This window comes from Vigna umbellata, chromosome 5 (genome assembly GCF_029865625.1).
Source record: "Vigna umbellata cultivar VRB3 chromosome 5, Vumbellata_1.0, whole genome shotgun sequence".
Classification (NCBI taxonomy): Eukaryota; Viridiplantae; Streptophyta; class Magnoliopsida; order Fabales; family Fabaceae; genus Vigna; species Vigna umbellata.
The window spans coordinates 38,558,761-38,583,571 of NC_142169.1; the positions used below are offsets into that span (position 1 = coordinate 38,558,761).

The following is a 24,811-nucleotide window of genomic DNA, read 5'->3' on the forward strand; positions in this document are numbered from 1 at the left end:
CAACAATACAATACAAGTTCAACTTAACCTTATTTACAAGCAGAGCATGTGGCCATAAGATGCTTTCACAAATGAAAGAATTTGAAATATTTAAATTTAAAGTTAATAATTAAAAGATGAGATTGTAAAGAAATATAAAAGGCTAGTATGGGAAGCCAATTATAAGAGCTTCTTAATGATTTATTTTCAGATGGAAAACTTTACAGCCATACATACGACTATATACATATGACTATGAACCTGTCTTCGAAAGTACTGGTTGAACTTCTTCTCATTTTGATGAAGCAGTATTAACTATATAAATGAATATTAATATACTTAATTTTTTAAATTAAGTATGAGAATGAATGGAGAGAAATAAATTTAATAACAACCATTCTTTATCTAATTATCATAAACGGTAATCACTACCCTAAATTCATTATATTTGCACATAAAAATAGAATGAATTTTATGACGTGGAATGCGTACAAAGACGTATATTTATCAAATACAATGCATGTAAAATAATTTAAGTAGGTATATTTAGCTTATTAGATAATTTAATTTTAGACGTTTAATGTATTATTTTATATATGTAAAAGCAGTTCAATTTTGTTTATCCTTACAATTTTACATTCACTTTGATTGTAGCAGAACACATTTCTAATTAAATAAACTTTTTTGTACTTAATTTTCAATTTATACCTATATCTATTGTGTGTCTCTAGTTGTCTGCCTGTGATTCACAAAACATCACATGTTTATAACTTTATTTACAAACACAGCATATGGCTACAAGATGTTTCATAAATGAAAGAAATTGAATGATTTAAATTTAAAGTTCTTAATTAAAAGATGAGTTTAAATAAATTCAACAACGCTAAGCTTTTATTCAACTGTAGTAATTAATCCATAAAAAATTAGATGTATCATTATAGATGCTGGCATCTGCAGAAACTCTTCCCATATATTTTATGATGTTACGTGTGAGCAAAACTTTCAGAACATGCCTGTGGAGGAAATTTCTCGACTGAGAAACAAAACTATGTACATTAAAAATTAATGTCAAAACATATTATTTTAGTGTTTTATCATCCATTAAAATAAAAATTGAATATGAAGATAAAGTAGGAAAATAAACAGGTAAAGAATAAGTTTTGGTCTTTTATATTTGGTAACTCTGAACTATAACCTTTTAACTAGTTTAAAATTTACAAGAAAATTAGTATATAATTTTATAAAATTTAGATACTAAAAAATATATTTAACATTATTTAAATATTATATATAATTTCTTCTTATGAAAATGTAATTAATTTTTTTATCGCAAAATATTTTATTACAGATTTAATTTCAAATATAACGTTGAATTTAATGAGAAGTATAATAGTATTACTAAATTTTATGAATTAGAAGTGAATAATTATGAATGTTAGGTGAATTTGGCACTATAAATTGAGATGGCTAAATTATCATTTTCCATCAACTTTCACCATGAATTGTCTCAAAGTTTTTTTCATCCTTTCTCTCTTCTTTTGTGGTTCGGTAGTAGGTTTTCAGTACTGGAAAATGGCACAAACTTGGCCAAGAGGCTTTTGTAAGTATAACACCTGCGATGCCTCAACAACCAAACCATTCAAATTTACTATACATGGACTGTGGCCCTCTGATTATGGGAAGCAACAACCAGAGTTTTGCTCTGTTAGCAAAAATTCATCTATTTACTTGGTAAGTTTTTGATTTCTTAATAATATTATGTTGGTGTTATATAATCAGAAGATGACTTTTTTTTTCTTTCTGTTATTAGACTAAGGAGTTAGTTACTAAACTTACTCAAGATTGGCCAAGTTATACTACTATTTGGACAAACAAAGAATTCTGGTCTCATGAATGGAGCAAACATGGATCGTGTTCAAACATGTCAGAAATTGATTATTTCAAGCTGGCCTTAGATATATATGCAAATAACGATATCCAACAAATACTTGGATATTCAAATATATTGCCTGGCAACACTTACGAAGTAAACAAAATTATCATAGCCATAAGGACATCCCCAATTGGTGTTGAACCACAACTGAAATGCGAAAATGGGGATTTAATTGAAATACGTCTATGTTTGAATAACAACCCTATTCCCCAGTACATCAACTGTCCTTCTCGACCATCCTCAACTTGTCCTATCAATGTAAGCTTTATCTAAAATATAATATAATCAATGAATAAACAATTACAAAATTTAATAACGTGTTTTATGTACTTGATTAATAGTGAAATGCGTACAAAGATGTAAATTTATCTAATATGGATGCAGTTAAGCGAACAAATTTATAGAATGAGTTTACCAGATAATTTAATTTTAAACATTTAAAAGTATTTTACATATGTAAAAGCAGTTCAGTTTTATTTATCCATATAATTTTACAGTCACTTTTATTCTAGGAAGCACAAATAAACTTTTTTATACTTGAGTTCGGTTCAATTATTATGTCTATTTCTAGTTGTCTATGATTAATAAAACAATACATGTTTAACTTAACTTTATTTACAAACACAGCATATGGCTATAAGATGCTTTCATAAATGAAAGAACTTGAATGATTTAAATTTAAAGTTCTTATTGAAAGATGAGTTTAAATAAATTCAACTACGCTAAGCTCTTATTGTACTAATTAATCCATAAAAATGCATTTTTATACAAAAATTAAACTTAACCATGTAATAATGCAGTTTAAAAAAACCAAATTCTTGGTTTCTATACAAAAGTGGAGTGCATATAAAAACATGTATATTTATGTGGTGCATGTAAAATAATTTAGGCAACTGAATTTATAAGATAGTTCATTTTTATACATTTGAAAGTGATTATAAAAAATCTAAAAGCAGTTCAATTTTATTTACCCATACCCTTTTACAATTCACTTTGATTCCACCAAATCAATGTTCTAGTTCAATGATTTTTTTATTGTTCACTTTAATTCATTTGATTATATCTATAAAATAGTGACTCATAAAACAGTACCCCTATACCTTAATCTTCTTTATTTATAAACACAACACATCGGTGGCTAAGAGGCTCTCATAAATGAAGTAATTTTAATGATTTAAATTTAAACTTCTTAATGAAAACATGATAATAAAAAAGATTATTATTATAATTGTCTTCTTGATGATTTATTTTCAAAATAAAGAACTTTACAACCATGCAAATATTATTATGGATGACCAATGAACCTAACATGTTGGTATGAGTTGAACTCATTTTAACTTTGATTGGAATGGTTATATGATATAGATATTAAAATTGAATATGGAAAGGAGATGAATATGTACATATTAACCTTATCCACATCTTCACATTTGTCTCAATATCTATCCTCATATACCTATCTCCGTAACCATCACCATCATTGTTTTAAATTATTAAAATATCTTTAATTTATTACTTAATTTAAAAATGTTATATTAACTTTTTTTCCCCTTAGTTCCATAACTTATTTATGAACTTTTATTTGATTGTTATTTGATATTAAAGCAATGAAAACTTATTTCTAAATATTTGATATAACTTTTGTTTTTATTTTAAACAAAAAGTATACTTAATTAGCATTTAAAATAGTAAAATAAGTATTGGTATAGGTATGTGTATATTTGTTTCCCAACAGGGACGTAGATAGAATAAAAATGAAAAATATTATTTGACACACCTAAAGTTTTATATTCATTTGATATTATTCTTTTCTTACTTTTTACTCTTTTCTTTCTTGAAAAAATACAAAAGTTTACACTTTTATGGTCATTTTACTCATGTACTCTATGTCAAATTAAGATAAAAGTGTGTCATTGATGGGTCAATATTTTATTGATTTCACTTAGCTTATTGTACCGAATTTAATCAAGGAATTGTGCTTGAATGTACAGTATTATCCTATTTTTCCTAATTGTTATAAATTTGATCGGAAATTCTTATTTTAACTAATTTGAATTATCTAAGCTAATTATTTTACAAGGAAAATTTGGAAATACAATTTGGGATATTTGAAGGTTAAATGAGAATTGGCAATTGAGTCCAATGTATTTCAGCCATTTCAGTTTTCGCTGGTTGCTGCATGAATGTTGTGTTAACTTGTGTGTCTTTGTTTCAGTTCAATTCTTATCCGTTTTCTATGCAATTTTTTTTCATAGTTTCGTATGGATGTCTATTTTCATGTATAGTTTTTACTTTGTTCAAATTCATTATGTGTTGTTCCCAGTAAATGTTTTACTCCATTGTGTAAGTCCAGAAAAGGGAATTTGGAAGCACACATGCAGCCTTGAAGCTTGTCTATTCTTCATCTATCATTCTGTACGTTTCCAGCAAGCACAAGGCATGGCACTTCATGGTCACGGCTGGAACAAAATGCAACACACGTCCAAGGAAGCTCACGGCCTTCAGACAACCAAAGTAACACCCAAGCTCCATCACTGGCAGAAGCAACACTTCACCACTCTTGAATAGCTCTCGGTTGAAACTGCAAAATGGAGAATGGAATTGGTATCATGTGGAGTGTTCACGGTTGTCTCAAAATTGATTGGAAAATAATAGCATGGCCCCATGGACAATTGTAAGACCTTGGAAATTTAACACGGCAAACCATCTGTCAAATCATAATTAATGCACCCCACGTCACTTGCTCAGTACCATTAAAACGCACTCACGAACTCTGACGCACGTCTGCTAAGTGTCAAATTGGAACATTTTGAAATCAGTAGTGGAAGACAGGTGTCCGTATGTGAGAGTACGTCCGTTTGACATTGGGAAGAAAACTCATTTTTCTGAAACACTCCTTCCCACTCTCTGCATGCACCCTTCTTCTTCCTAAAAACTGACTTCTCATTTTCTCCACCTTCTCTCTAAAAAGCCTCCATCTTCTCTCTACCATAACTCATCTTCCTTTTCTCCGATCAACTTTCAGAGACCATAGAAGTGATCCAAGCGTCCTAAGCTTTTCATTAAACCGAACAAGTTCAAGTTTGAAGCGGGTAAGTTTTCCTTTAGTTGTTCGTTCATGGGTTTCATGCAAAACCAAACCTGGTTGCATGCTTTCACTTTGTCTGAATCAAATCTTAATTCTGTAACTTATTTTAGTTCACAAGAGTTGGGTGACCTTGAGGGTAGACGTTGTAGTGGACGAACCAAGAACATACGTTAGGACGTTTCAGTCACGAATCCAGGTAAGGGAAGCTTATCTAATTTAATTGATACTTGTGTGTTGTATGAACGTCCGATATTGACTGAATGTATGAGATATATGCTGATTGATTATGTATGAATGATCGCTGTTATAATGAATGAATATGGTATGCGTTGGTTGATATGTATGCTGATGCTTGATAAGTATGAATGATTAATGTGAATCATATAAAGTTTATAAATTGATATTGATATGAAGTTATAAAGTATGAGCTGATATGTTGAAATTTGAGATTTGAAATAGATGAAAATCTGAAATATGAAATCCTCACTATGACAATATCCGTTCGTTATCGTACGGCCTTATACCGTTCGGTTTTCTAATAAATTGCCTAAAAAGGAATTCTTTCATTTGGAAATGATTTTGATCGAGAACGAACGTCCTGCGAAATACTATGTTTGAGCGTTCGGCTCAGCCTAGTGGTACCTGTATATTTAAAATAAAGTAATAATACATTTATATCCGTATACTTTAAAATTTGTAACGCTCGGTCCTATACCTAGCGTTCGTCAGAAGTAGCGCTCGGTCTTACACATAGCGTTCGTAATAAACATCACTCGGTCCTATACCTAGCGTCCGTCCTAAGTAGTGCTCGGTCTTATATCAAGCGCTCGTATTATTGTATAGTCAACCTTGATAAAATAGCGTTCGTTCAATTAAAATGATATCCCCCTTTTTCCTTACGTTCGGTCATGTACTGGCATCTGACTTCCGTATGTGAATTACTTCAAAAATAGTTCTTAATATTCTTGGCTCTTCTCTTTACATTGGATCCGGTCTAAGGTCTCCATAATGAAATTCCTTTAAGTATCATTGTAATATCCGCTACAGATTTCTTAGTTCATTCAGTCCGTTTTTCTTATCGTTCGTCCTCGTCCTTCAGAGGGCTGGACGTTCTTTATTTTACGTCTTTGAAATTAAAGATGAAAATGATAATAAAATACAAGATTTTGAAGAGTGAACATTATATTGAATGATTATACGATTATGAAAGTTGAACGAGCGTTCCAGGGAAGAACGACTCATATGTTGAATATGGAATTTGGTAAAGTATGACTGTGGGCATGCTAATGCTGGTTGGTTCATCCTGATTTTCCGTGAGTACTCGTCCTCACGTAGAGGGGGGTAGGTCATGTGTGGGAACGGCAGGAGGTCCTAGTCCTTAGGGGTACTTTGGATAGGGCTAACCTCGGGTGGCAGCTGATGTGATTATTCCAGTTACTACATCACCCGGGTGCAAGAACGCCTATAGCTACACAGATTCATACAGTCTGGACGGTCCGTCTAGTGATAAGATTTCTTATGATTATATATGTGGAACTATATGCTTGTGTGTTCTTTGGAATGTTTATTTTATCTGTTGAGGTATGAATTAAATTACATAAGCTTACCCTGTGTTTTCCTTGTGTTGTCTCTCGTCCCTGTACGTCCGTCCTGTCATTGCAATGATCATCCATGTGGATGTTAGCAGAAGGTGAGGCATTACTAGAAGACGTTATCGAAGAGGAGAATCTGGTAGACGTGGAGGTCAAAGCCGAGCCTTAGAACGTTCGCTTATTCTAGATGTTAGTTTTAGTTTTTGGAACGTTTGGTTATTTAATTTTTTAAAACCGTTCGTTCCGAACTTTCAGTATTTCTGAATTACTGTATGGAATTCTGTAATTAAAGCCTTTTGGTTTATGAATTCTAAATTTAGTGTAAGACTGCATTGTTTAACTGTTTATTGTAATTAATTCTATTATATGGTGATTACTGTATTTTGGGATGTTACATTAGTGGTATCAGAGCAGTTTTGTTCTTTTAAGGACACTGTAGGTTATGAGTACACTATGTTTTTGCTGTGTGCTTAATGTGTGTTTAATGAGTTATTTTTTTCAACTCTTTGATCATGACTAACGTTCGTTTTTCTCTGTGTCCCAGAGAACAAATGGCACCTAGACTCCCTCCTCCACCGCAACCCAATGAACTTGATGCGTCCAACAACGCTAGGTTGTTGGAAATAGTCATTGAGAGACTACAACAACAAAATACTACCCTAATGGAGCAGAACGCAGCTGCTCTACAGAGTTTGGAGGCCGCGCATGCCAACTCTGAAGCTACTCAAAGACAATTAATGGAGATCATTGCTGCCACCAGAGGCACGCCAGGAGCTTCCTCTTCCAACGCTACCCATCAGGCTGAGTGGAGCTTGGAGAGCTTCCTTCAACACCACCCGGCCAAGTTCAGTGGAAAGTGCCTTCCTGACGAGGCAGATCAGTGGCTACGGGACATGGAGAGAATTTATAATGCCAAGAGGTGCCCAGATGAAAATCGCTTGGCATTCACGGAGTATCTACTTACTGGAGAAGCAAGCCACTGGTGGGCGAGCGTGAGAGCAATCTTGACGGACGCCCAAAATCCCATTACATGGGAAGTATTCCGGAGCAAGTTTTATGAAGAATACTTCCCTGACAGCGTTCGTTTTGCCAAGGAAGTGGAGTTTCTACAGCTAGTTCAAGGTGGAATGTCCGTTTCTGAATATACGAACAAGTTTAAGCACTTGGTTCGTTTCAACACTATGGCTACCAGTGAGGAGTGGCAATGCAGAAAGTTTGAAAATGGGCTGAGGAGTGATTTGAAGGTGTTAATTTCTAGCCTGTGTATTTGCTCATTTCCTGCGATGGTTGAAAGGGCCAAAGTATTGGAGAAAAATATGGCAGAAGCGGAACAACATAAGAAGCAACAACAGGTGGTTAGGGGACCGATCGTCTCTAGAGGAAATGCTAATCAGAGAAGAACACCTTACGCCCGTCCAAATACGAGTGGATCTCAAGCACTGATTACTGCTGGACAATCTGGACAACAAGGAAACGTGACTTGTTTCCAGTGTGGAGGACCACACTACCGATCGTCATGTCCTCAATTGATAGGAGGAAAATTTTGCGCTCGTTGTAGAAGGAGTGGACATCTGGAAAATGAGTGCAACATGGGGGGACGCGCAGTGATGAGACCACCGAACGCTGGAAGGAATCAGCCAATAGGTGGACGAGCCCAAGCGGTTGGGCGTGTATATGCGATAACGGGCACTGAGGCAGCAAGCTCAGGTACACTCATCACCAGCACCTTCTTAGTATATGGTAGATCTTGTTGTGTATTGTATGATTCAGGAGCAACACATTCCTTCATCTCGAAGGCGTGCGTTGGCAAATTGGGTTTAGAAGTGAGAGAGATGCAGTTCGACCTGGTAATGTCAACCCCAGCGGCTGGTGAGGTTAGGACGTCCACTATGTGCGTCAGATGTCCTATAGAAGTGGAAGGGCGTAAGTTTAAAGTAAACCTCATCTGCTTACCTTTTCAAGGTTTGGAGGTGATTTTAGGAATGGATTGGTTGGCTACCAATCGCATTCTCATATATTGTGGTAAAAAGGAATTGGTATTTCCTGAGGAAGATGAAGAAGAGTGGTCAGTAACGCTCGGTCAACTGAAGGAAGACATCATGGAGGGTGCCAATTGTTTCCTGATTATGACGCATGAAGACCAGAAGTTCGGAAGTTTGAGGCAAGAACGATCGTTCAATGTTGACAGTAAAGAACGATCGGTTGTGGATGAATTCCCGGACGTCTTTCCGGAAGAAATACCTGGACTTCCCCCTCCTCGTGAAGTTGAATTTACCATTGATTTGGTGACCACGGCAGCACCTATCTCCGTTCAACCATATAGGATGTCACCAGCTGAATTGGTTGAACTCAAAACGCGATTGAAGAATTGATGGACAAACAGTTCATTAGGCCGAGCGTATCACCCTGGGGAGCACCTGTTCTTTTGGTGAAGAAGAAAGATGGCAGCTCTAGACTTTGCATTGACTACAGACAGTTAAACAAGCTGACCATCAAGAACAAGTACCCATTGCCAAGGATAGATGATTTGTTGGATCAACTGCATGGGGCCATAGTGTTCTCGAAAATTGATTTGAGATCTGGATATCATCAAATCAGAGTTAAGGAGGAAGACATCCAGAAGACAGCGTTTAGATCTCGTTATGGACATTATGAGTACGTGGTGATGCCATTTGGAGTAACGAACGCCCCAGCAGTGTTCATGGAATATATGAATCGCATATTCAAACCATACTTGGACAAGTTTGTGGTCGTCTTTATTGATGACATTCTCGTTTACTCCAAGAGCTGCGAAGAACATGAGGAGCACTTGAGGATGGTACTTGGAGTATTGAGGGAGAAGGAATTGTATGCCAAGTTGTCCAAGTGTGAATTTTGGATGAAGGAAGTGCAATTTTTGGGGCATGTAGTGTCGACTGGAGGTATCTCCGTAGACCCAGCTAAGGTATGAGCGGTATTGGAATGGGAGAGTCCGCGTTCGGTCACGGAGGTCAGGAGCTTTGTAGGACTCGCGGGTTACTATTGGCGTTTTATTGAAGGATTTACTAAGATAGTAGCTCCGCTAACTAAGTTGACCAGGAAAGATCAACCGTTCGCCTGGACCGATCGATGTGAGGAACGTTTTCAAGAGCTGAAGCACAAGTTGACGAGCGCTCCAGTGCTAATTATTCCAGACACCGCCAAACCGTTCGAAGTATACTGCGACACTTCTCACCAAGGTTTTGGTTGCGTACTGATGCAAGAGAAGCGAGCGGTAGCGTACACATCTCGTCAATTAAAGATCCACGAGAGAAATTATCCAACGCACGACTTGGAATTGGCAGCGGTCGTTTTTGCATTGAAGATTTGGAGGCATTACTTGTACGGATCTACGTTCCAAGTCTTCAGTGATCACAAGAGCCTCAAATATTTATTTGATCAGAAGGAATTGAACATGAGGCAGAGGCGTTGGCTAGAGTTCTTAAAAGACTATGACTTTGAGCTGCTTTATCATCCAGGAAAGGCTAACATAGTGGCGGACGCCCTAAGCAGAAAAGCAGTTCGGGTCTCGGCAATGATGGTCAAAGAGTTGAGTTTGGTGGAAAGCTTTAGGGACCTAAGGTTGTAGTTTGACTTAGGACCGAACGTTATTAAATGTTGTAACCTTAGAATCTCCAGTGATGTGTTCGACCGGATCAAGATGAAGCAACGCGAGGATGAAGATCTGGTGAAGATTTTGAGCACGCTCGGTTCAGATCAAGCTAAAGGATTCAATACTGGAACGGACAGTCTATTACGTTATATGGGTAGGACGTGCATTTCAAACGATGGAGATCTGAAGAGGATTGTTTTAGAGGAAGGGCATCACAGTCGTCTTAGCATACACCCTGGTATGACTAAGATGTATCAAGACCTCCGACAATCTTTCTGGTGGCCTGGAATGAAGAGGGATGTCGCTCGTTTTGTGGCATCATGTCTGACTTGTCAACGAGCGAAGGCTGAACATCAGAGACCGGGCGGTTTGCTTCAGCAGTTGGAGATTCTTGAATGGAAGTGGGACAACATCTCCATGGATTTCGTGACCCATCTACCACGCACGGTCAGAAATCATGACTCAATTTGGGTGATTGTGGATCGAGTAACGAAGAGCGCCCACTTCCTGGCAGTCAATCTGAAGATGTAGATGACAAATTTAGCCAAGCTTTATATCAAGGAGATAGTTCGTTTGCATGGAGTCCCCTCGAGCATCATTTCTGACCGAGACACGAGATTCACATCTCAGTTTTGGCAATCTTTGCAAGGTGAGTTGGGAAGCAAGCTGCAGATGAGTTCAGCTTATCACCCTCAGACGGACGGCCAATCTGAGAGGACAATCCAGACGCTTGAAGACTTACTGAGGACGTGCGTCCTAGATCACTTAGGCGCTTGGGATGAAGTCTTGCCGCTAGTGGAATTCACTTACAATAACAGCTTTCAGTCTAGCATCGAAATGGCACCGTTTGAAGCTCTCTATGGTAGGAAGTGCCGAACGCCACTTTGTTGGTTCCAAGAAGGAGAAAACGTGCTAACTGGACCTGAACTTATCCAGCAAACGACCGAGAAGGTGAAGTTAATACAAGAGAGGTTGAAGACGTCCCTAAGCAGGCAGAAGTCCTATGCAGATAAGATAAGAAGACCTTTGGAGTTTGCTGCATGATAACAGTTGAAAAACTGTTATTTTCATGCTTAAAATTGACACAAAAAGCAATCTTTACACTTAGAAACTAGCTTGAAATCATGCTTTTATCCATATTTTCAGAAATAAGAGAGCTGGACAGGTTTATGTTTGATTTCAGTGTTTTTGTGCAGGTTTTAAGGTGAATTTAGTGAAAGAAGTGAAGAAGGAGAGAGATGGAATTAGAAAAGTCAACCAAAAACCAGAAAAGTCAACCAGTCAACCAGAAAAGTCAACCAGTCAACCAGAAAGTCAACCAGTCAACCAGAATACGAAAAAAGTCAACCAGACGAGTTTTGGGCCAGTTTTATGCGATTTTATGATCTGTTTGGGCCTGGACCCGTTTTCTATTATTTCTATGTCCTATTTAAAGACCTAGATGTCTTAGGATTGGTATCTTTGGCAGAAAAAAAGCAAACACTCTCTCTTCCACCCCTTTGAAGGAGGATCTTGGATGCTCAGGCTACCTCTTCACCTTTCTAGGGTTTTATCTTTCATTCTTTCATTATTGTTCATCTAGGTTCACCATGAATATGGCGAACTAAACCTTGTATGTTTGTTGGGGAATCAATGTAATCTTTTGAAGCTCTCATATATGGAATTTGTGCTTGCATCTTAATCTAAGATTTATGCTTTCCTTCATCATTAGTTAGGGTTTTTCCTCTTTGCCTAATGCTTTCTTTGTTTAACTCATTCAATGCACGATTATTGATTTTGTCGATACGGGAACGTACGGGGAAGTCTAGATCCGGGGAATTACTCCTAATATTATATTGGTTGTCGTTAAGCTCCTGTGCTAAGAGAACTAATTATTAGCAATGCTAGGAATCGTATGAACTCGTAATTAGGGATAGGCCTTCTTGACAAGGTAATTTAGAGAGTGGCATTAACAATGATGATTTGAATGTTGAATTCCTAAAATATATGAGAGTGGATAAGATGAAATTGACCCCCAACAACATATTCATATATATATTTCATTGAAAGTGCTTGTCTTTTGCTTTTGCCATTGATCAAAATCTCATGCATACATGTTTATTTTCTGTTTTGCATATTAAACTTCAAATATTTCGTTCTTAAGTCTTAGCTAATAAACGAACCACACAACTAAACTAGGCCGTGAGTCCTTTGGGAGAACGATACTTGGTCTTACCGAGTTTATTACTTGAAACGATTCGGTCATACTTGCCGATTGTTCAACAAGTTTGTGACATCACTGCAGGAGATCATGTCTTTCTTAGACTCAATCCGATCACTGGGGTAGGCAGAGCCATTCGTCCCAAGAAGCTATCCCCCAAGTTTGTCAGACCTTATCAAATTCTGAGAAAGATCGGACCAGTGGCGTATGAGCTAGCTTTACCACCTTAACTATCGAACCTTCATCCAGTCTTCCACGTTTCCCAACTCCGGAAGTACATAGCCAACCCTTCTCATATATTGGAGTTGGAAGACGTTCAACTTCGCCAAGACCGAATGCTAGAGTTGCAACCAGTTCGTGTGGAAGACAGCCGCTGTAAGACTCGTCAAAATAAAATGATTTCTTACCTTAACTATTTTACTTTGTGGTATTATATAATAAATTGTGATGAGAATCAATGTTGAAAAATATTTAAGGAAGGGAAGAAAATTAAATTAATATTGGTTTTATATTAATTTTCGGAAAAGTTTGATAGAGTGTTTCAGTATAATTGTTTGCACTATTATGTTAGCAAATGGAGCTTGGTTTAGTGGTTGATGTGAGTGTGCATGGAGGGTATGTGTGCTTGGTCTCAAGTTCAAATCCTCCTAAATCCAAAATAATGCTTCAAGCTCTTTTTTAATTTCCACCTTGGATGTGGGTCCTACTATGAGTTAAGAAAGATGGAAATTGAAGTATTGATGGCCGTGGAAGTGGCTCCAAAGCCTTGTTCCACTTTGCCTTTCATCCATTAAATGATGAAAGAATATGTGAATGCTTGAATCATTAAGGGAAGCACTTAGGTTTTATTCCCATTACTCCCTCATTTTTGTGAGTGCTTGAATCATTGCCTTCTTTTTTCTCCACTTTGCTTGAGTGGACACATTTTTTTTTTTAGCACAAGTTTTCTAGACTTAGGAGGCTTGTAAGTCACCTTGGGGAGGTTAAAGCTTGGAGAGTACAGAAGAGATTTTTGGAGAGAAACTAAGTTTGTGAGAGAAAGGAAGAGCCACCCTAGCCTTGGAGTTTTGGACATCACTTGTAGGAAACCTAAGAGCCTTGGAAGCTAGCTTGTAATTAAGGTAAGGGGTTTAACTTTGGATGTAACATAGTATATGATGGGTAGAAGGTAAGGGGTTTAACTTTGGATGTAACATAGTATATGATGGGTAGAAGGTAAGGGGTTTAACTTTGGATATAACATAGTATATGATGGGTAGAAGGTAAGGGGGTTTAACTTGGGATATAACATAGTATATGATGGGTAGAAGGTAAAGTTATAATGTTGTTGCATGCTTTCTTCCTTGTGTGTTGGGATTAAATTTAACATGTTGGGGTATGTTCCTTTCATTTTGGTTGTAAGTTTTATGAGTTTTCACGCTGAAGTTAAAAACTGAACTGTTGTGATTTTTCTCATATTTATTTGAGACCCTTCCCGATGTCCAAAATAGTAGTATGAGTAGTCAAAATAAAGATAATTGAGTCTAGTTTCCAGAAAATCAAGAATCCGCCCAATTGGAGTTCGGTAGAGAGAGTAATGAGCAAAAGAGTCATCATAGGTCAAATTGACAAGACCAGAGCGTGGTTAAATTTTCCACTTTTTAATAATTTTACTGCAGCTAGATCGGTAGTCCAAAAATTTAGATTTATATGTCAAAATAAAGATACTTTAGTTTAGTTTCCAGAAAATCAAGAATCAGCCCAATTGGAGTTCGGTAGAGAGAGTAATGAGCAAAAGAGTCATCATAGGTCAAAACTGAGAAGACCAGAGCGTGGTTAAATTTTCCACTTTTTAATAATTTTACTACAGCTAGATATGTAGTCCAAAAATTTAGATTTATATGTCAAAATAAAGATATTTTAGTATAGTTTCCAGAAAATCAAGAATCAACCCAATTGGAGTTTGGTAGAGAGAGTAATGAGTAAAACAGAAAGTAAAGGTCAAAACTGAGGAGACCAGAGCGTGGTTAAATTTTCCGCTTTTTAATAATTTTACTGCAGCTAGTCCCGTAATCCAAAAATTTAGATTTATATGTCCAAATAAAGATATTTGAGTCTAGTTTCCAGAAAATCAAGAATCAACCCAATTGGAGTTTGGTAGAGAGAGTAATGAGCAAAAGAGTCATCATAGGTCAAAACTGAGAAGACCAGAGCGTGGTTAAATTTTCCGATTTTTAATAATTTTACTGCAGCTAGCCCCGTAGTCCAAAAATTTATATTTATATGTCCAAAGAAAGATATTTGAGTCTAGTTTCCAATAAAAAAGAAATGAACTCATTCGGAGTTATGTACAGAGATTTATGAGTAAAACAATAAGCAAAGGTCTGTGTAGACAGCATACAATTTTACTCGTTGGGAGCACTTATCTACACTCTTTGACCAAGAGTGTGGGTAAGAGGGTATTGGGAATTCTCTTCCATTGTTGGAAGAGGAAAGAATGAATTTTGAGAATGAGAGGAGTGAAAGAGATGTTGGGTGATGATTGTGATGGTAAAAATTGTGAGGACAAGCGGTCTGTCATTTCCTTAGAATTTTGTCGAATCGATGGTGTTCGTATTGCGATACGATAGTGTGTTGAGTCTCTGCGGAGACTGAGATTCGAGTGTCACCCTTTCCTCATGCGTGGGGACTAGAGAGGGTTGAATGTCTCGCCCAATGACTTCGGCTCGTGTGAGTATAGTGCTCGGTGGGTGCGCCTAACCGAAGTTTTTACTCGTAATTCCTTGAGAGGTCGGGGAGATAGGTCTGAAGTTGCGATGGAAGACGGCTCGAATCGCCCTGTTTTGCGAAACAGGTTTGGTACGACAAAATTCAAGGAAACAACAGAAGCTTGAGTAAATGATTGAGTCGTGAGTTTAATACTGTGTTGTATTGTAATATTGTGACTTGATAGTCTGAGTGGTGATGATCTGAGTTACGAGTTGAATATTGTGTTGTATTGTAAGGTTGTGACTAGGATAATCTAAGTTATGATATTTTGATATTTAAATTATATGCTATGTTAGATTCTTCGTTACTCACCCTGAAATGTTGTGGTTGTGGTTTCCACCTACGATGATCGTACTTGTACGGGAGTAGATGGCGTTGCAGATGAGGCAGAGATGAAGTAGCACGACGAGAGTTATGGGAATGACTATGGGGGATTTATCATGTTTTAATGTAATTTTATGTCTTTGAATAATGAATTTGATAATTGTAAGGTTTTAACCTTATGTTGTAAGACGCTTAAACTTTTGATGGTTTGGTTCCGCGATGTTAATTTTTTTAAAAAAAAAATTGTCGTAAAATTTTGGATTTTCTTATTTTCTAGTGGCACTCCGTACGGGGTGTTACAGCCGCACCAAGTACTACAAAGGAAAAGACGTTCGTCTAGTGAAGATGGTGTGGGACGCAAAGATGGGTGACTCAACGTGGGAAGTGGAGGATGCTATGAAGGACTTGTATCCCCACTTATTTCCGGGTAAGTCTTAATTTTCGAGGACGAAAATTTTTGTAGTTAGGGGGAATGTAAGACCTTGGAAATTTAACACTACAAACCATCTGTCAAATCATAATTAATGCACCCCACGTCACTTGCTCAGTACCATTAAAACGCACTCACGAACTCTGACGCACGTCTGCCAAGTGTCAAATTGGAACATTCTGAAATCAGTAGTGGAAGACAGGTGTCCGTATCTGAGAGTACGTTCGTTTGACATTGGGAAGAAAACTCATTTTTCTGAAACACTCCTTCCCACTCTCTGCATGCACCCTTCTTCTTCCTAAAAACTGACTTCTCATTTTCTCCACCTTCTCTCTAAAAAGCCTCCATCTTCTCTCTACCATAACTCATCTTCCTTTTCTCCGATCAACTTTCAGAGACCATAGAAGTGATCCAGGCGTCCTAAGCTTTTCATTAAACCGAACAAGTTCAAGTTTGAAGCGGGTAAGTTTTCCTTTAGTTGTTCGTTCATGGGTTTCATGCAAAACCAAACCTGGTTGCATGCTTTCACTTTGTCTGAATCAAATCTTAATTCTGTAACTTATTTTAGTTCACAAGAGTTGGGTGACCTTGAGGGTAGACGTTGTAGTGGACGAACCAAGAACATACGTTAGGACGTTTGAGTCACGAATCCAGGTAAGGGAAGCTTATCTAATTTAATTGATACTTGTGTGTTGTATGAACATCCGATATCGACTGAATGTATGAGATATATGCTGATTGATTATGTATGAATGATCGCTGTTATAATGAATGAATATGGTATGCGTTGGTTGATATGTATGCTGATGGTTGATAAGTATGAATGATTAATGTGACTCATATAAAATTTGTAAATTGATATTGATATGAAGTTATAAAGTATGAGCTGATATGTTGAAATTTGAGATTTGAAATAGATGAAAATCTGAAATATGAAATCCTCACTATGATAATATTCGTTCGTTATCGTACGGTTTTATACCGTTCGGTTTTCTAATAAATTGCCTAAAAAGGAATTCTTTCATTTGGAAAGGATTCTGATCGAGAACGAACGTCCTGCGAAATACTATGTTTGAGCGTTCGGCTCAGCCTAGTGGTACCCGTATATCTAAAATAAAGTAATAATACATTTATATCCGTATACTTTAAAATTTGTAACGCTCGGTCCTATACCTAGCGTTCGTCAGAAGTAGCGCTCGGTCTTACACCTAGCATTCGTAATAAACATCACTCGGTCCTATACCTAGCGTCCGTCCTAAGTAGTGCTCGGTCTTATATCAAGCGCTCGTATTATTGTATAGTCAACCTTGATAAAATAGCGTTCGTTCAATTAAAATGATATCCCCCTTTTTCCTTACGTTCGGTCATGTACTGGCATCTGACTTCCGTATGTGAATTACTTCAAAAATAGTTCTTAATATTCTTGACTCTTCTCTTTACATTAGATCTGGTCTAAGGTCTCCATAATGAAATTCCTTTAAGTATCATTGTAAACTCAAACGAGTCAGTTCATTTAACTGACCCGCGTAGAAAGTAATATCCGCTACAGATTTCTTAGTTCATTCAGTCTGTTTTTCTTATCGTTCGTCCTCGTCCTTCAGAGGGCTGGACGTTCGTTATTTTACGTCTTTGAAATTAAAGATGAAAATGGTAATAAAACACAAGATTTTGAAGAGTGAACATTATATTGAATGATTATAAGATTATGAAAGTTGAACGAGCGTTCCAAGGAGGAACGACTCATATGTTCAATATGGAATTTGGTAAAGTATGACTGTGGGCATGCTAATGCTGGCTGGTTCATCCTGATGTTCCGTGAGTACTCGTCCTCACGTAGAAGGGGGTAGGTCATGTGTGGGAACGACAGGAGGTCCTAGTCCTTAGGGGTACTTTGGATAGGGCTAACCTCGGGTGGCAACTGATGTGATTATTCCAGTTACTACATCACCCGGGTGCAAGAACGCCTGTAGCTACACAGATTCATACAGTCCGGACGGTCCGTCTAGTGATAAGATTTCTTATGATTATATATGTGGAACTATATGCTTGTGTGTTGTTTGGAATGTTTATTTTATCCGTTGAGGTATGAATTAAATTACATAAGCTTACCCTGTGTTTTCCTTGTGTTGTCTCTCGTCCCTGTACGTCCGTCCTGTCATTGCAATGATCATCCGTGTGGATGTGAGCAGAAGGTGAGGCATTACTAGAAGACGTTATCGAAGAGGAGAATCTGGTAGATGTGGAGGTCAAAGCCGAGCCTTAGAACGGTCGCTTATTCTAGATGTTAGTTTCAGTTTTTGGAACGTTTGGTTAATTATTTAATTTTGTAAAACAGTTCGTTCCGAACTTCCAGTATTTCTGAATTACTGTATGGAATTCTGTAATTAAAGCCTTTTGGTTTATGAATTCTAATTTTAGTGTAAGACTGCATTGTTTAACTGTTTAATATAATTAATTCTATTATATGGTGATTACTGTATTTTGGGATGTTACAATAACTCACGTTGGCACACACACCAAAACCTCACATATGTTGGAATCAAAAGTGACATCACTCACAGTATTATTCTCCACTCAAGGTTTCATTTTGGCATTTAGTTTTAGTTGATGCCTTGGGGGAAATTTACGTCCATCTGCTTTTTCCACTCCAAAGCTGACGGCAAGGGGTCTATTTACCACTTACAAAATAATATTTGGAAAAAAAGAAATGCATTCATGGACCCAAGTAATTCCAGCTAGAAGAAGTAGTGCACACAAGGATTGGAGGAAACAAGTGATGGTTGAGGATTCATCTCTTTCAATATAAAGACCACAGTGCAGTAAAAAAACACACGGCCACATTTCTGAAAAGAAGACTCATGGACAAGGAGCTCCAAGTGGATGCAAGCTAAAAAGAGGAGACAACACATGGAAAGGTGTGCAGAGGGGAGTGACATTTTGACGTTTTGCATTCCAGACTTGCAAGGGGATGTTTTTCAGCATTTAAAGAAGTGAAGGAAGTTGGCTGCAGGGGCAACTCACGACAACACACACACTCTGGGTTTTTGGTTTTGAAACTTTTGGCTGTGAACGTCTTTGTTGGAGGGCTGCTACTTGGAGTCTGGAGACTACTCTGGGGGGCTGGAGTTCTCTGAAGAAAAACAATTTGGTTGGAGAGCAAGAGAGGAGAAATGCGTTAGCTGCCACCAAGCAAGAACTTCTGGTTTAGTTTCTCTGTCAGCACAATGGAATGGAGCTTAGCTTCAATAGGTTTTGTTTGTATCTTTAATGCTTGAACCAAGAATCATTTTATTATTATTCTACACATTGGAAAGCATTAACCGAAGTAGCCTTGTTCATTTGCTGTTAACGCTTTCAACTAATGCCATTTCTATTTTGAATTGCATTTAATGTTTCGTTTGTTTCTTGTATCTTTGTTTTATTCCATGAGCTTTGTCACTTCTACACGGTTGAACTAAATAATTGCTGGAGTGGAAAGAGTATAATATTTGTTCAATTGCTTCAAGGGAAGAATAAGTCTTTGGTTTTGCTAGAATAAAGTATAATATGTGTAGGAAGTGGTCACGGCATTTTGCAATGAAAAGCACATATCAATCTTTAAAAATCAGAAAAGCATTGTCTAGAAGCATGGCATATGAGGTGATGAATAAAAAAAATGAAGATGGAAACTAGGAAGCACTAGGTGTCACGGTTTTGGAAAGGAAAAGGAAGTGGGGTCTTGGCTTGAATATTGCAAGGTTCCTATTCCCTTTCTTAAAGTAATTCACGGCTTTGGAATGGAAACGGAAGTGGAGTCCCTCTCTTTTCTTTACTGCACCGAAGAACCATACATCTAATTTGGAATTACTAGTTGCTCCAATGTTCATTATTTTATAGTATTTTATTGGAATTTATTTCAATTGAATTCTTGCTGGAAGACCAAAGCCGTGAGATACCCACGTGAAGAAGCAATCAACTTTTGCATTAGAATAGAATATTGAATTTGGTTTTATGCAGAAGAATACCTTGGAGGTAATTGGTTGGATGTATGTAGGTGAAGTAGTGTGCATGGTTACGTGTAGGAAGCTTGAAGAGCCACGGCTGGAAACAAAGAGAGCTCTTATATGATTTAACATTGGGTGGAAGGGTGTCACCAAGAAGAGTTGCTGCTGTCACGTCTTGGGGAGCAGCTGCACACATACGTGGAGTTGGAGAGGAAAGGAGAAGCATTAAGTTATTTTCTTGGAGAATGAAGGATTGGTGTTACGTTTTGGGAGCAACACATAACATGCGTAGAAGTGGGAAAATGGGAGGCATTCAGTAGTGGTGTCACGGCTAGAGAGGACTTTCAGAAACATTTTAATTTCAATTCCTTTTAGTAGATGAATGGTTTACATTGTATTGAATTTCTTCTTTTTGCTGGTAATTTGCGTTTGGATATTTATATGTTACAGTGTTCAATTTAATGTTTTCATGTTTAGTCGGTTATGCTTGAATTCCAATTTTAATTTTATCCGCAACCAAAACCAAAACATTTCAAAACCCCCTCCCCACTACGTGTTGACTTGAGACTGAACCCAAATTGGTCCTTGAGAGACGATCTAGGAGTCAAATCCTAGCACTGTACTGCATTCTTTTATGCACAACAAATTTGATCGGCCGCGACAGCTGTATCAGTCATGGTACCACTACTCAATAAAAATTAATTAACCATGGATGGAGATGAGTTTTTATGTCGAGATAATCAAATATCTATTCCTCGTATTGTCATCCCTACTACTTACAATACCTAAACTACTATAACTAATACTTTATGTGTTGTTTAATTTTAAAAGAATGATGACTTTTTTTTTCTAATGATAAATACCTTTCAATCACATCTAGAATATTTTTTTCTCCCCTCGAAAACTCTACGTCCCAGTCTTTCCTACTTCTCTTCTTTGTAATATCTTCCTCCCTTTCGGTCACAACCCCTTCCTCTATCACAACCACCATTGAATTTATATTTATTTTCTTTTTTTTGCATTCACAAAACCCTTAATTATTTTTCAAAGTCTTAATTAGTTATGACTTATCTGCAATGCCATTTACTCTCGTACAAGTATGATCATTGCAGGTGGAACCACAACCACAACAAGAAAGGGTAAGTAACGAGAAATATAACATAGCATACAATTCGGTAATCATATCATCATAACACAGATATATCAGTCATTATATCACATTATATCTTAATACTCAACTCATAACTCCAACATCACATTACATCTCAATGCTCAACTCATAACACCGACTAAAATAGTTATTACATTACAATGCACCACAATATTCAACTCATAACTCAGATCATTCACACAAGCTTGTCTTGCTTCCTTGAATTTTGTTGTACCAAACCTATTTCGCAAAACAGAACGATTCGAGTCGTCTTCCATCGCAACTTCAAACCTATCTCCCTGATTCCTTGATGCGGCTGTCGCGGCCCATCAAATTTGATGTGCAATTAAAATGCAGTATAGTGTTAGGAAGTGACTCCTAGGTCGTCTCTCAAGAACCAAATGTGCAATGAAAGAAATCTGCAAAACAGAAATACCAAACGACTTTAACATTGAGATCGAACAGTCTCTAAACTAGCGAAATGGAAATGAACACAAACATGAAAGTCGAACGGTTAAAGTAAAAGTGCGTAGCACAAATAAAAATGAAAAATGATTCTTTGACACACCTAAATTTTTTATATTCATTTGACATTATTCTTTTCTTACTTTTTACTCTTTTCTTTCTTGAAAAAATACAAAAGGTTACACTTTTATGATCATTTTACTCTTGTACTCTATGTCAAATGAATGTAAAAGTGTGTCATGGTACCACTACTCAATAAAAATTAAATAACCATGGATGGAGATGAGTTTTTATGTCGAATAAGAGATAATCAAATATCTAGTCGTCGTATTGTCATCCCTACTACTGACAATACCTAAACTACTATAACTAATATTTTATGTGTTGTTTAATTTTAAAAGAATGATGTTTTTTTTTCTAATGATAAATACCTTTCAATCACATCTAGAATATTTTTCTCTCCCCTCAAAAACCCTCCGTCCCAGTCTTTCCTACTTCTCTTCTTTCTAATCTCTTCCTCCCTTTGGGTCACAACCCCTTCCTTTGTCACAACCACCATTACAATTTGGTCTTCCCCAACCTCCATTGTTTTCGAAGTCTACCATTACCCAATATCCATAGATTTATCGTCTCCAATCGCAAATTTGTCTTTCCCTTTCTCCATTGCTCATCAGACATGGAACGTCAGTTTCTTGTAGCCCTTTTGTGGTTTCATGAGCAAGGTGGTGGTTGACGTGAATGTGAATGATGAAGTTTAAAAATTGACGAAGTTTAAATTGATATATACTCTCAATGAGTTTGTGCATTCTAATTTCATAACGAACATTTGGTTATTGTTCTATGAGATGTATTGCCATAATGATAACGATTGATTTCACTATTATTTGGGATTAAATTTTTATAATAAATGAACTCTTTTTTACTTAGAAACTTGCTAATTCTCTTGTTTTGGGCTTATTTTGGTGAATAAGAGAGTTGAGGTTATACTTGAGGATTTTATCACTAAATTCATTTGATTTTGTGGGAAATTGGGATGAATTGGAAGACGAGTTAAATTGTGAAGAAGTTGAAACTCATAAAGGACAGAAAGAGCACCAGAAGGTCCATGGGCGCCCTTTTCTAGGGTCGTGGGCGCTGGTTGTGACACCCGGGCACGGAGACGAGGGCGGGGAGTGACGCCGGTGCAAGAAGCATGGTGCAGGGGGCACAGACAAGGAGCGGCTCCTGGCAGCTTCGGGTGGAAGGGGTACATGGATGAATCGAACATACACCGGAATGAGAGGGATTTGGAGACTGTATAGGTATGGGACTATACGGTTGAAGGATAGCTTAAAGGAATTGATTTGACTACTCATATCACCAAAATGCATTTACTTTTCGGTAGCCTGACTCATAAGAACTCCATGGTTAAGCGTGCTTAGCCTGGAGTAATTCTGGGATGGGTGACCTTCTGGGAAGTTTTCCCGGAAAGTGTGCGAGTGAGGACAAAGCACACTGGAAAGCCTGGTGGTGGTCTGTGGGGGCAGTCAATGGTCCCTGTGAGTTGCCGGGACGTTATAGATGGTATCAGAGCCTAGCCTCTCCCAGTACGGTGTGGTTCGAGGACGAACCAAGCGGAAGCTGGCGGGGAGTGACGCCGGTGCAAGAAGCATGGTGCAGGGGGCACAGACAAGGAGCGGCTCCTGGCAGCTTCGGGTGGAAGGGGTACATGGATGAATCGAACATACACCGGAATGAGAGGGATTTGGAGACTGTATAGGTATGGGACTATACGGTTGAAGGATAGCTTAAAGGAATTGATTTGACTACTCATATCACCAAAATGCATTTACTTTTCGGTAGCCTGACTCATAAGAACTCCATGGTTAAGCGTGCTTAGCCTGGAGTAATTCTGGGATGGGTGACCTTCTGGGAAGTTTTCCCGGAAAGTGTGCGAGTGAGGACAAAGCACACTGGAAAGCCTTGTGGTGGTCTGTGGGGGCAGTCAATGGTCCCTGTGAGTTGCCGGGACGTTACACTGGTTGTCTCGCAATCATGCTTGGGCGCCCTTTTTTGGACCCTTAGCAATGAAGGTCTCGCACCCACGCCTGAGCGCCCTTTTAGGGACACTTAGCGCCAATCTTCAAGTATCGTTTCACGCCTTTGCGCCCTTCTTGGGGCGCTGAGTCCCATTTCTCTCACAAGCTCACTTGGGCGCCCTAGGTAGGGGCGCTGAGCGTTAGCGACGTTGGCCCATGATTCAATTTAGCTGTATATAAGGACTTGTACGTTCTAGAGGGGGTATCTTTTGACTGAAGTGAAGCAAATTCAAACTTTTCCAACTCTCTGGAGGCAGAAGCTCTCCTCTTTGGTTTTTAGGGTTTATCTTTCATTCTCATTCAATTGTACATCTAGTTTCTCCATGAAAAGGGGGAACTAAATTCAATTTGTTGTTGGGGAAGATGTAACCTCTAAACTCTCATGTATTTGAATTAATTCCAAATTATATATTCTTCTTTCATTAATTGTTAGGGTTATTCTCCTTTGCTCTATGCTTGTTATGTTTAACTCATTCATGGCATGATTTTGGGTTTTCTTTGTTATTGACAAATACAAAGAAACCTAGAACTGGGGAATTTCTCCCAAGGGAATTATTGCCTAGACATAGGCATAGAACGCTTGGTTGTCTTAAGCTTCCGTTCATAATGCAAAATTAATTATTAGGGATGATAAACATTGTGGTCTAGTAATTATGGATAGGCTTCTTTTGCCGAGACATCGGGTTCTAAGTAATTTAGAAAGTGACATTGACATTTAATGAAGAAGAATTCTTATATACATGAGAGTGATTAGGTGAAATCTAAACCCCAACAACATTTTCATCTCATAGTTCAAACATCATCATTCACTTTTGCGTTTCTTTTCAATTGATCAAAATTGCATTCATATTTATTTTCTTTTTCTTGCATTTACAAAACCCTAAATTGTTTGTCAAAGTCGTAATTAGTTAAGTAATTACATAATTGTTTAGTGTCGTGAGTCTCTTCATAAATGATACTTGTTCTTACCATTTATTATTACTTGATACGATTCGGTACACTTATCGAGGTCTTAACACATAACATTTAGGTTTCTGTATATTTCATTTGCAATAGAGAAGAAGAAGTAAATTGGCATAAATTCTAGTTGTGTTTTAAGGTCATAACTTGTAAGTAATAGGGAATTGAGTGGATCCTTCTTTGCTAAGGTAGTTTAGTGGTCATATGCATAGGTTTATGGGTTGCTATATTGTTATTGATAGGATCATTA

The 24,811-nt window shown here is 37.4% G+C and overlaps 2 protein-coding genes across 2 annotated transcripts; both read left to right on the plus strand.

Moving 5' to 3' along the window:
- Nucleotides 1-1,497: 1,497 nt before the first annotated feature.
- LOC148198309 (uncharacterized) lies at nt 1,498-2,342 on the plus strand. Its single transcript, XM_088091751.1, has 2 exons — nt 1,498-1,710; nt 1,790-2,342. Exons 1-2 carry the CDS (start codon nt 1,552-1,554, stop codon nt 2,183-2,185), a joined length of 555 nt encoding a protein of 184 aa, XP_087947877.1. The 5' UTR covers nt 1,498-1,551; the 3' UTR covers nt 2,186-2,342.
- Nucleotides 2,343-7,143: 4,801 nt separating this feature from the next.
- Nucleotides 7,144-8,964, plus strand: LOC148198310 (uncharacterized). Its single transcript, XM_088115751.1, has 2 exons — nt 7,144-8,461; nt 8,555-8,964. The coding sequence occupies exons 1-2, from the start codon at nt 7,144-7,146 to the stop codon at nt 8,962-8,964; spliced, it is 1,728 nt and encodes a 575-aa protein (XP_087971877.1).
- The last annotated feature ends 15,847 nt before the right edge of the window (nt 8,965-24,811 follow it).